General features: G+C 32.7%; 2 protein-coding genes across 5 annotated transcripts; one reads left to right on the top strand and one right to left on the bottom strand.

The window, feature by feature from the left end:
- Nucleotides 1-205: 205 nt before the first annotated feature.
- On the top strand, nt 206-3418 carry LOC107631461 (serine/arginine-rich splicing factor RSZ21). Of its 4 annotated transcripts, none has more exons than XM_016334918.3 (6): nt 206-407; nt 498-608; nt 1116-1204; nt 1382-1610; nt 1934-2059; nt 2177-3418. In XM_016334918.3, the coding sequence occupies exons 2-6, from the start codon at nt 520-522 to the stop codon at nt 2181-2183; spliced, it is 540 nt and encodes a 179-aa protein (XP_016190404.1). In that variant the 5' UTR covers nt 206-407; nt 498-519; the 3' UTR covers nt 2184-3418. The 4 variants fall into 4 exon arrangements, with proteins under 4 accessions (XP_016190404.1, XP_016190407.1, XP_088362872.1 ...); XM_016334921.3 differs by having other exon boundaries at nt 207-407; nt 1382-1598; XM_088506746.1 differs by having other exon boundaries at nt 285-423; nt 1382-1598.
- Nucleotides 3419-3631: 213 nt separating this feature from the next.
- Nucleotides 3632-6235, bottom strand: LOC107631462 (spermidine synthase 1). The gene is made up of 9 exons (XM_016334922.3): nt 6024-6235; nt 5667-5743; nt 5435-5557; nt 5208-5312; nt 4920-4992; nt 4759-4830; nt 4453-4648; nt 4081-4207; nt 3632-3942 (listed from the first exon to the last, which is right to left on the bottom strand). The coding sequence occupies exons 1-9, from the start codon at nt 6160-6162 to the stop codon at nt 3877-3879; spliced, it is 978 nt and encodes a 325-aa protein (XP_016190408.1). The 5' UTR covers nt 6163-6235; the 3' UTR covers nt 3632-3876.
- Nucleotides 6236-12671: the final 6436 nt, after the last annotated feature.

The raw sequence follows: 12671 nt of genomic DNA, 5'->3' as shown, positions 1-12671 counted from the left end.
AGAGATTAGATTAATGTTAAATTAATTTTTAACTTGTCGAGTAAAAATATAAAATTAATACTAAATTAAAATTAAATAGATATATATTTAGTTCTTATTTGTGAGATATAAAATCACACTTTTTTTATGTATATATTTTTTTGGGGGTGGGGGGTGGGGGAATAGATTTTTCAGGTATACATAAGATCTCATTATCTTTTCTCCCATTTTGGGATACGATGAGCCCAAATTGTAGGCCTATATTTGCCCGAAACTTTGACCAAATAAAATCAGCCCGAAACGACAGCGTAAAGGTGCAAAAAATACGCAAAATAAAAAGGTTTTAGGGTTTTAGAGCTCTACGATTTCCCTTTCCGATCATCCAGAAGATTCGTTACACTTTCAGCTAAGCTTTGATTTCATCCTCGGTATTCTTCTTTCTCTGTAAGGATAATTGATTTTCACGTTCACTTCTCGAACTATCTGTTCCTCCATCTAAGCTTTTTTCGGTCCTGTAGGGTGGTTCTGATTTTATTGACGATGGCTCGGGTCTATATTGGGAATCTGGACCCTCGTGTGTCTGAGAGGGATCTCGAAGATGAATTTCGTTTATTTGGTGTTCTTCGGAGGTAAATTCTCTTCAAAGTTATTTCCTTTTATTTTTTTTTTCCCAATGAAAATCACTTATGTTGGTTACCAAATTCAAACTCGTGTAAAAGGAGTAGTAACCAAATTAACAGTTTCTGACATAAATTAAGTGGTTATTTTGTTCATAAAACGAGTATATATGTTGCAAAATTTATACCAACAATTTATCTTTTTTAAAAAAGCAAAAATCCCGTAAATAAAAGGTTCTTTTTTGTTTTACTGATAATAATATTCTTTTTTATTATTTTATTTTTCTAGTAATTCCAATTGAAGATATGTATTTTGTGAAGTTCACTGTTCTCTTTGGCAGCTGAACTCATCAGTTTTTGTCTATTTCGAGATAATAGTTTGTATCTGTGTTTGTTATTTGTTTGTGCTAGTAATGCTTCTAAACCTGCGTTTTTTTTTCAATGGTTCACGAGTCTTGTTATATATTCATGGTTTCTTTTACATTTCTATTGGCAATAAATATGTTAAATTTGATGCAGTGTCTGGGTTGCTCGTAGACCGCCCGGATATGCATTCATCGAGTTTGATGATAGGAGGGATGCACTTGACGCAATTCATGCCTTGGATGGTCAGTTTATTTCCCTGTTAATTCAATTTGTCATTATTGGTTCGTAAACTGTGTTTTCTCATAAATAGTTGAGATGATACACTTCACTGGTTAAAGTGCCAAACTTTTAGAGAAGCCAAATCTTTTGCTTTGCTTCATTTAAAATTTTATTAATGCTATTTTTTTAATCTCACGTAGGGAAAAATGGGTGGCGTGTAGAGCTTTCTCATAATTCTAAGGGAGGAGGCCGTGGTGGGCGTGGGCGTGGAAGTGATGACCTTAAATGTTATGAATGTGGTGAACCTGGACATTTTGCAAGAGAGTGTCGCTTGCGCGTTGGTTCACGTGGCCTGGGTAGTGGAAGGAGGCGAAGTCCAAGTCCTTATTATAGGCGTCGCAGAAGTCCAAGTTATGGGTATGGCCGCAGGTGTGTTGTTGACTGACATGCCAAATATGAACTAGAATGCTATGCATTTCAAATAAATTTTCAAATTTCTATGCCTTTTAGCTTGCATTTTCTTTATGATTTATTTACTCTGATTGCACAATAGTGAACTATTGTTTGCTGTGTTAGAAAGCAACATGATATGGTAAAATGAAGTTTGTAAATTGACTAACCAGCCTTGTCTTTGAACCATCCTATAGCATGCTTTGGATATATTCTTTTCTTCTCATTGTTTTGTTGCATTTGGATGATTCATGAAAGCCAGAACTTGATATTAATCCAATGAATTTGCTTCATTTTATTAGGAGTGTTAGTCCTCGTGGGAGAAGATCTCCAAAGAGACGTAGCATATCACCTCCTTATCGGGGTCGCAGCTACAGCAGGTCCCCTCCATACCGACATGCCCGCCGTGATTCACCTTATGCCAATGGGTATGCCGTATGCTTTACTATGTTTAATTAAGTTGTCATGAATGACGTAAGTTAAATAATAGACATGAGATCTTGTTACCCTTGTTAATTTGGATTCTTCTGATATCTTGCTTTCAGAGATTGAGATCGGATGTGAATGGATCAAGTGCTGAATGATCATTATGGAACGCTGTGCTATAATGTAGTTCCCCTAGGATTGACTGAGCACACTGCCGACATGTTAGTTATGTTGATGTCATGACAATGGTAATGGGTATTGATAAACTCTTGGATTTTTATGGCTTTTGCATAGTGTTGTTGCCACAAAAGGGTGCCCTGGGGACACTTTTTTGCGTGGGCTGTCACACTTGAATCATTGAACCTTGAAGGTCACTTCAGTCTTCCTTACTTTATATTGCATGTTAATTGTTCGCTGGTAGTCTTACTAAATGACTATGTTAATATTTAATATTTCATAAAAGTTACCTAAATGTCTTGTGTTTCTTTGTTTTGAGGTTGATTATCGGCCATAACAGCATCATTTTGCCACTTACTCCATCTTCTTGTCTGCTTCTCTGCTTCACAATCGTCTCATGTTGTTGCTTCGGTATATAAGCTGAATAAAAGTGCAACAAGTTGGTTGCATAGGACCTTTTAGTTCTGTTCAGGACAGGAATGCTGCAGATGCATCCTCCTTTGAATTGGTGAACTCTTTGGTGATTGTGGATAGAATTTAGTTATTTCCATCCTGCATCGTCATGAAATTGACTCAAATCGGTTCCTATTTAGTGACTAGCTATACATCTAGTGTCTACTGCTCGCTATCATGTGTTAAATTGATGGGCTGCTTCTCATTGTCTGCTCTATGACTGTTTCTTTTAATGGTTTATGGTCTGCATGCTACACGATTGGGATTGCAATGGTCAGCATCTTGGTTGTGTGCAAGACTATTTTGGGTGCTCTATCCCCAGCAAGCCAGCATGCGCCAAGCGCCATGTGTCTTTGATTGTCCACTTTCTGACTGTGTCATTCCATCTCGGTTGATGATTTTTTACTTGCATCTGAATGTGTCTGTCATCTTCGGCTCCCGGGATCCTCGTGCCTAATTGTCTCGTATCTGCTATCTGGGGTTTTCTTTTAGTCTTCAGCACTTGATCAAGTGTATGAAGAACTCCGCTTAGATTGACAGCATTGATTGCATTGGATGGTTGATCTTGAGGAATTTACTGTCTGTTGGCTTGCCTATTTGACTATTGTGAACTTGTGAAGTTTAGTTGTTTTGCCATACTACTTTGCTGTAATATAATGATAATTTTCTGCTGTTCTGTTGATACATACTAGCAATTAAATACTAATACTAACAATTAGAATTCTTTCTCTGACCTGCTTTAGTTTTTTCAAGCAAGCCGAATTTAAAGCATGCATTATAACTTGAAGGATAATTGCTATTCTTTATCCCTTTTTTTTTCCAAGTTAGAGTGGTAACGTCATTAGGTGTATTTTAATTGGAGAATAGTAACTAAATGGTAAATACTATTTCTTATTTATATACTAACACGAACGAGTGTTGACAGAGATTTGTTCATGTCATAGTTTTTCAAGTTTATTTTCGTCTTGTTTTATTGATTCAAACATCTATAGTGGCCTTAAATAGTTAAATTTAAAACATACGTCAAACAAGAAACTAAAATATTTTATGTGGAAAAGTAACTGATAGTTGAATCCATCAACTAGTTATCATATAATTAATAACCAATTTCCATAAATAATATAACTCTTCAATGTCGAGTTTATTCTATCTAGTAAAGTTGAACGCCGAACTTGTAGTATTTATCTTCTCATTTTGCTTTGGAAACAAGCTTCCTCCTAGCAAAAGATGGCAAACAGAAAGATGCTGTATGAATCTGCAAACAGAAAGTATTAGTAATATTGCAAGGAGCTAAGGATAAACGAAATTTGGAACTAGTATAGCAAAACAATGATCCAAAATAGTTATACGGTATGGATCATTTTAACTCCAAATAATTGAGTTTTAAGCTTACCTCAGAGTTGTAAAATTTCATTGGTCTTACTGACTTCTGAAACTCTTTTTCATCTATGGGATTCACTGGATGCTTGAAATCCACAGGTGGTCCCTCAGTTGAGCAAAGCATAAAACCAATTATTCCGCTGAAATGAAATAAAACAACAAAACAAAAGAACCATAAAAATGGATTATCCAGTCTCGCTATCTCTATACAGAAAACAGATTAAATCACAAAACATTGTAAAGAGCCTAAAGACAAAAAGATAAAAGAACTATGGGGGAACTATCACAATTCAAACCTGAACAAGATGTAATCGCATAGGGGGGCATATATTGCAGAATTTGAAAAGGAAAGATGAGCAAAAGAATTTTGTAAATAGACGCATACCTTGGGTATGTAGGAACTGTGGTCCAAGCATAGTTGACGGAGCCTTTGAAAGTCTGGCTACAATTGGTGACAATGCCCTCAATTATGTCCATATGAAGCCATATACTTTCTGCCTGAGTACTTACAACTCCTCCTGGCCGAAGAGCCTTTGCAACCAACTCGAAAAAGGGCTTCTCAAAAAGCTCTTGAGCAGGACCTTGAGAATACAGAAAGTAACCTCTCTTTAACAAAACGAAACAATTTAAGTGGCAAACAAAACAGAGTAACAAAAAAGCTATACTCAAGTGCATTACATATGCTGCATACCAATAGGGTCAGATGAATCAACTATAACTGCATCATAAGTTCCTTCTGGAGCTTCCTTCAAGAATGCAACTCCTAGAACCATCAACAGAAGAGCCAGCATGAGATAACTTAATTCCCAAGAGTAAAACACTGAAGGGACAAATTAGAATTGATGATCATACCATCCCCAATATGAAGTGACACACGGGGATCATCAAAACCTATGGCTACATCAGGGAAGAATTGCTTGGAGACCTGCATAAGATGAATTATTGAGTGAATGTACATATAGTACATCTTTATTCCTAGACAGACAGACAGAAGGGAATAGATCAACAATCACCAAATCCACCCTTAAGGTGGTTATTGCTGTTCTGTTCCTTCTTGCTTGGGAAAAAAAATCTAGAAAGTGTACTTCATACTTGTTTTAGAGAAATAGGAAAAGAACTGAGTATAACTGTGTTGCTTACATCAACAACCATCTTGTCAATTTCGCAAATGTCTATCTTTTCAACTGATGAATGGCGTGATACTTCTCTCAAGACCCCTCCATCTCCTCCACCAATAACCAAGACCTAACATTAAATACAATTAGAGGCAGTAAAAAACCACAAATTTTGTTTGCTGAACATGCAACATAGACATATACCAAAAAAATAAAAAAAAAAATCATGGAAGCATATAAATATGGAGAAACCTTTTTAGGATTTGGAATAGAGCAAAGAGGGAGATGAGTGATCATTTCTTGGTAGGCACATTCGTCCCTTTCAGTGAGCTGTATGACTCCATCCAAAACAAGAACCTTTCCATATGATGATGACTGCAAAGGACATTATAGAATTGCATTGACAGCATAACCAGGACAACGAAAAAGCTCGCGGAGCGAATGTAATAGTAACTTTGAGGCTGATTGGTGGAGCCTCATGTACCTGGAACACCATGACATTCTGGTATTCAGACTTGCCTTGAAACAAAACTTTTTCCACTTTCAATGAGTGTGCTTCTCCTGCAGAATGTACAACCATATTTGATTTTGTGAGTGTATCACAAAAGCAAAAGTAGTTTTAGTTGCAGAAAACAAAGATAAAACCGATTCTGTTTCTACCTACAACAAATATATTTCTACCTAAAGCACTGGATTTGTAACAATTATGGCCAAAAGTGTATAATTTTGTTACTGCAAGATGCATCATGAAACAAAATTTGATCAACTAGTCAATCAGAACAAAACCATGCATCAAAATTAAGCAGACCAAATTGGAATCCATTAAAAGAAAAGAACGAACCAGGCCACATTGGACTAATTTCGGAGAACCAGCCTTGAATGAGGGATGATATTCCAATTCCATCGGAGACAGAGACAGCGTTCTCTTCTTCTTCTTCTTCTTCTTCGTGGTCTCTTTGCCTCTTCACTTCCGAAGCCATACCCTCACTGATTTTCAGTTACGACCGTGTTTGTCTCTTTATTATTGGGGGAAAAACGAATATAGCATAAAGCGTAAAAATAATGAAGAATCTGCTTTTTAATCAGATGCTGCGTTCCTGCTTCGTCTTGTAACAAATATTATTTTATTTGGTAAAATATGAACTAATTTAAAATAAAAAATTACTTATATTTTAATTTGAGTATTTAAAAAGGTGAAAACTCAAGTGAAATCCACTTCACGTGAAGTTGTCGTTAGATGAAAATTTAGTTAAATCAATCAAATCACCTAATGATTCTCAGATATAATGATTCTCAGATATCATCTAACGTTATTTTTTAATCACTTATATATCCCTGCCTCCCATGCTAATGTTTTACATATCTATGTATATATGGCCATGCAATATGAGCCGTGATTCAATCATATCAATGAGATACTACATACTTATAGTGTTTTTTTACCGAATACAGATAATGTGAATTTTTTTTTAAAGGATATTTTAATTTTATTATTTTGAAATAATATAAATTTTTGTTAAAACATTTTTAAATAATAATAATAATTAATTTTGTAAACGTTTTATTTAAAATATTAATTTTCAAACAAAATTAAGAGATAAATTTGACTATAACAAAAAAAACATTAACTACCTTAATCTTTTCCAACATCTACAATAATAAAAGCAAGAGGATATACTTGATTTTCTTTAAGAGAGACGATTAAACCAAAATGCTAGAATTTATATATGCGTTTTGTTTAAATGTAATTATTTTTTAAATTAATATTAATTAAGTTTTATTGGTATTTTAGTTAAATAGTATATGCAAAAACTTGGGTCACTACAGTGGATATCACATAATTCTGATTTAGGCAATTTATGTTGGTTACTCCTATCGGTTTAATTTTTTGGAATAAGTAATTTTATCATATAGTATCACAGTACTTGTTCAAAAAAAAAAAAATCGACATAAAAATCAAACAAATTCAAAAAATAACTATAACTATTTATGTTTTTTTTTACTAACTTAACCTTTTAGAATAAATAGTTTTATGTCTACCATAATAGTCCCTTCACATAAGTCCCATATGTGTTTATATTTTTGGATATCTACTTTGTAGAATCAAGATGCTCTAAACTCTAAAATAAAAATAATAATAAAATAATAAAATAAAAAATTAATCACTCTTAAATTAAAATAGAAAAATACATATTTTATAAAATTAATAATAATTAATTTTTTATTTTATTATTTTATTAATATTTTTATTTTAGAATATCTAAATTCATTTATATTATAGATTTTTTTTCATTATATTATTGTCAATAGAAGTTGCTTACATGTGTAAGACTAAGAACTCAGAAATGAGAATGGAAGGATTCTTCAATTTTTGTCAAAGAAAAACGCCAGTCCTTTGCCTAGCCAGACAAAAAAAAGCCGTATTTTATTTTTATTTTTGCTTTTGACAAAAGAAAAAAAAGGGTCAAAAACCATTATATCGGTGTATATATATATTTTCCTTTATTTAAAACTAAAAGGGGAAAAAAAATTCCTTTTGCTTTTCTCCGACCAAGCAGGATTGGAGGAACACATCACATGCATGGAGCCGGAAATGCTAAACGAATAATTTTATCTTTGATCATTATTGCAACCACTTGAAATACACGAACATATTATTGATATGATCTATTGGGTTGAGTTGGCTTTACTATTTAATCATGCGATCTAATTATATATTGTGGTCATATCATCAGTATCACTCAGTAAATAATTAATTATTTGTTATCACATTAATTATTGATTATCCGTTATATATAAGAATAGGGTACTCCGTGGGACATAACATATAATTAATCATACAGTGTATGATTGTAAGATACAGGAAATCACATATATTATGTTGGTATGGCATATTTGCTTAGTTGTTACCTATTTTGAATATTATAAAACTTCAAACACTAGACTCTTAAGTTTCTAACATATCTAATTACTCTTCCTCCCGAATTGGAGATTGCAAAACCAAAACCATTATTGTCTTTGTTGCGCGTGAGAGATTAAAACAGAATAAACTAATAATAAAGAGACAACATTTGTGTGTGGAATGGGGATGGTGGATTAGTCATTAGCTCTTTAGCTCAGTGGATAGCCATTATATTTTGATCTCTATTTTAATACATAAATTCTTAATTATTATTTTACTCTTAAAAAAGTTTCATCAATACATACTTTTTAAATTTCTAAAAAACACTATTCCATTATCCGATCCATATACTTAATTAGTGCTTCATTTTCTTATTATTATTTATAGACAAAAGTTTGGTACATCTAATATAAGATTAGAAACATATTTTAAAAGAGTATGGGTTATGAGTTAACAAATCCAAGTATCAGGATAATAAACATCTCATGTCATGAAATTACTTATTCCAAAAATTTAAGTTGATTTTGGGGTTCACTCTTGAACTTTTGAATCTAGAACTCTAATATCATGTCATACAACCATTCATCCCAAAGTTTAAGCTGATAGAAAAAGGTAACATTAATAGTTATATCTCTAATACTCCCTAAACTTCCATTATATTCATTATTTCATTGTACAAATATTTTATTGGCTCCTCATACTTTTCCATTTTAAAAAAATATGGTTCGAGTATTTCCTAATATTTATACAATTTTTTAGGTGACATCTAAGACTATATTTGTTTATAGACAAAGAATATTAAAACATAAAATTGTGTTTGGTAAATAAAATATAAATAAAATTTTATGTTTAGAAATATTAAATTAATGTATTTTATATTTATTTTAATAAAAATGATATAAAAATATTAATAAAAATATAATTTTTTATTATTTTTGTTAAATTTTTATTATAATAATTATTATTATATATTTTTTAACTTTTTTAAATAAAAAAACAAAAATAAATTAAATTTTTATAATTTATTTTAATTTATTACTAAATAAAATATAAAAATACTATTTTTTGTATCTTATTTTTAATATATGATCTTATCATATTTTTAAAACTAAATACAGACTAAAGTATTAAACTTATTTAATTAGATTTTTATTGATGAAAAAAATCGACATATTATTGTGTCATTTGTGTGCATAGATATGTCAAAACTTTTGATATAGGGACAATGACGGACTGCTATTGCAAATGCATATGTCGGCTACTTTTCGCGCTGGCTCAATTGACGTTTCGCAAATCACAATTCATTTTTAAGAAATAACTAATTTTTCATAAATTACAAAATTCAACATATAGATTTAAAACTAATTTAGCACATTCAAAGTAAATAATAAAAATAAAATTGAAAATTTTATCTAATGCATTGACTGATAAATCAGAAGTTTAATGAAAATTAAGACAGAATTAATCAGCAAAAATAGAAAGAAAACAAAGATTAATAGTTTAATTAATCTGATACATTCGTTAATTAAGTATTTAAGTATGTTCTTTTAACTGATTATTTATAGAGTAAATATATTATTTTAATTGATATCATTATACATAATTAAATATTTATATCAAATGTTTTATACATTAAACTCAAAATATTAAAAATTTCAATGAATCAAGAATATGATTCATTAATCTTTATAGTTATCATAACTCATAAGTTTGAACATTAGAATTAGCTTTTGAAATTAAGTTAATTTCCGTCATTTCTACTATAAACGCTATTAGGTAGTACTCAACAGTCAACATTCAACAAAGCTACCAAATATACAATAAAGGTGCATCCCCATTATACCCTCTTTTGTAGATCGGCTAGAGAAGATAACCGCCACATCATGTTGCCATCAGCATCTTTTCCTTTATCTTTTACATTAATTACTAGAGTTTAGTGTTCTATTTTTAAGGGTTAAGTACTGAAATCGTCCCTAAGGTAAGGGGCGAAAATCAAATTTGTCCCCGACCTTTTTTCGTTATTAAAATTATTCTCAACGTTCAAAAACGTTTTAAAATCATCCTTCCCCGAATTCTTGGACCAAAATACCCTCATCATCATCATTCTTCTCTTCACCTTTCTCACCCCACCACCACCACCACCAACAACAACAACCAACACCAACACCAAAAACATCAAGCAACAACAACAACATAACTCAGAAAATCAAAACTCAAAATTCAACAACAACAGTAATCAAAACTCAGCAATAACAAATTCAGTAACAACAACAATAAAAACTCAGCAAAACTCAGCAATAACAATAAGCAATAATCAAAACTCAACAACAATTCACAAAAAATTCAGAAATTCTACAACAAAAATCCAATAGAACAGTGGCGGATCTCAGGCGGCAGGGCGGCGGTGCAGCGGTGGCGGCGGCAGCGAAGATCGGCGGCGTCCGTGAAGACCGGTGGCGGCGGCGAGGAGTCTTCCCCTTCCCCCTCTTCTTCCCGAAACCCCCTCTCCCCTCTTCTCCCTTCGCGTTCCCTTCCCCCTTTTCCCGAGGAGCAGAGCGGCGGCGGCGACAGCGAAGAGCAGCGGCGGTAATGAAGACCGGTGGCGGCGGCGAGGAGAGAAGATGGCGGAAGTGGAGGCGGCGAGAAACGGCGACGAAGGCGCGGCGGTGACTGACGCGATGGCAGCAACGAAGGCGCGGCGGTGACTGGCGCAATGGCGGCGATCCCCTCCCCCCTTTCCCCTTCCCACTCCTCCTCCCCCACACCCCTTCCCCCACCCCCGCGTCCTTTCCCCTTTCCCCCCTTCGCCGGCGCCGTCCCCCCTCCCCCTTTCCCCTTCCCCTCTTCCTTTTTCCCCACCCCCTCTCTTTCTCGCCCCCCTTCCCCCGATTCTCTTCTCCCTCAGCCTTTCTTTTCTTTTTTTTTTTATTTTATTTTATAATTTTTGAATAAAGGGTAATTTGGTAATAAAAAAATAAAATTGGTAAAAAGGACGATTTTATAACGTTTTATAACGTTGAGCATGATTTTAATAACAAAAAAAGGTCGGGGACGAATTTGATTTTCGCCCCTTACCTTAGGGACGATTTCAGTACTTAACCCTATTTTTAACTTTATTAGTTTTTATTACACCTTATCGGTACTTTTAGATAACTTTCAATGCCCTGAAATAAAAGCAAAATGACAGGACTACCCTAAATTTAATTATAGTTAGAAAAACAGATAAATAGGTTTTTGATTTTTTAATTTATAGATATTTAAATTTTTGAAGATTTGAAAATACATATAAATTTTTGATTTTTTTTAAAATTTAGACATATTAATTTCTCATATTTATTTGGGTCTGTCAGACTCAACGAAAAAATCAAATATAATTTTCGTTGTATTGACTTAGTTGATACGGATGTACACATGAAAATTTTTTTAAAATTGAACAAATTAAATTTAGGAATCGAAATGTTAAGATTCTGAAGAGGGAAAATGCTACTTGTACAACAAAATTCAGTCTTTAAATTTAATATTTTATTATTTTAATTTTTTAATTAATCATATTTTCTATTTTTAAGTAACCACTTTTATTTTGAATATTTATTACTGTAAAATTTATAACCACTTGCAATACATTAATTTTTTGCAAACTAAACCATAAAACTCGTAATAACTTTTCGTGTACTAATTTTTAAAAAATCAATAAAGTTTTTAAAATCAATTAAACTCATTCAATTATTTTTTTATTCAAAACATTCAAAATTCATGTTAAAAACATATCTAAAATTAAATAAACGACATAAACACGTTCAAAATTATTTATTAACACATCTAAATTATTGTCATCGTAGTTTTAAATTACATGTTGAACACAGAAAAAATTAAACTCAAATACACATCTAAAATTATAAGAATGCACTCTAAATATTTTATTAACACATCCAAAACTCATGTAAAAAAGTTATATATATGTACATAAGAATATAATGAACAACATAAACACATCCAAAATTAAGTATTGACGCATCCAAATTAGGTTAACATTACAACTCTCAAATCAAACATATGAGTGCAAAAAAAATTATAATCACAAATACATTTAAAAAAAATACAGACACTTCCAATATTATACATAAATTTACAAAATAGAACCTTTTATTAAGCGAAAAAAAAAAGGAATAACATATCTTCATGAATGAACTCAACCAAATTTTTTTAGAATTTTGCAAACAAAAATACCAGAGACAGAAGGAGTGCGATGTGGGGGAGGAGACAGGGGGAGGCGCGGGAGAAGGGGCGGTTGTGCGTGGTGCGAGGGAGGAGACCAGGGACGGAGAGGAGTCCATCAATGGAGGAGGCGTGGGGTGTGCGCAGGGAAAGTGCGCGTCGCAGGGAGGAGCGCATCGCTGAAGAGGAGCGCATCGCCGAAGGAGGAGATCGAGTGCGCAACACGGGAAAAGACGAAAGCGGCCACAGATGAGGAGGGGAGGTGCTGGATCTTTACGGAGCGAAAATTTTACTAGTGATTTAAGATGGTTTAAGATTTATTTTAGAATTTTAAATTCTAAATTTTAAATTCTAACTAATTTGATTTTTAGA

This window comes from Arachis ipaensis, chromosome B3, assembly GCF_059453495.1.
Source record: "Arachis ipaensis isolate K30076 ecotype BB chromosome B3, ASM5945349v1, whole genome shotgun sequence".
In the NCBI taxonomy this organism is placed as follows: domain Eukaryota; kingdom Viridiplantae; phylum Streptophyta; class Magnoliopsida; order Fabales; family Fabaceae; genus Arachis; species Arachis ipaensis.
The sequence above is the reverse complement of the archived record's forward strand: the minus strand, read 5'-3'. Positions and strand labels throughout refer to the sequence as shown.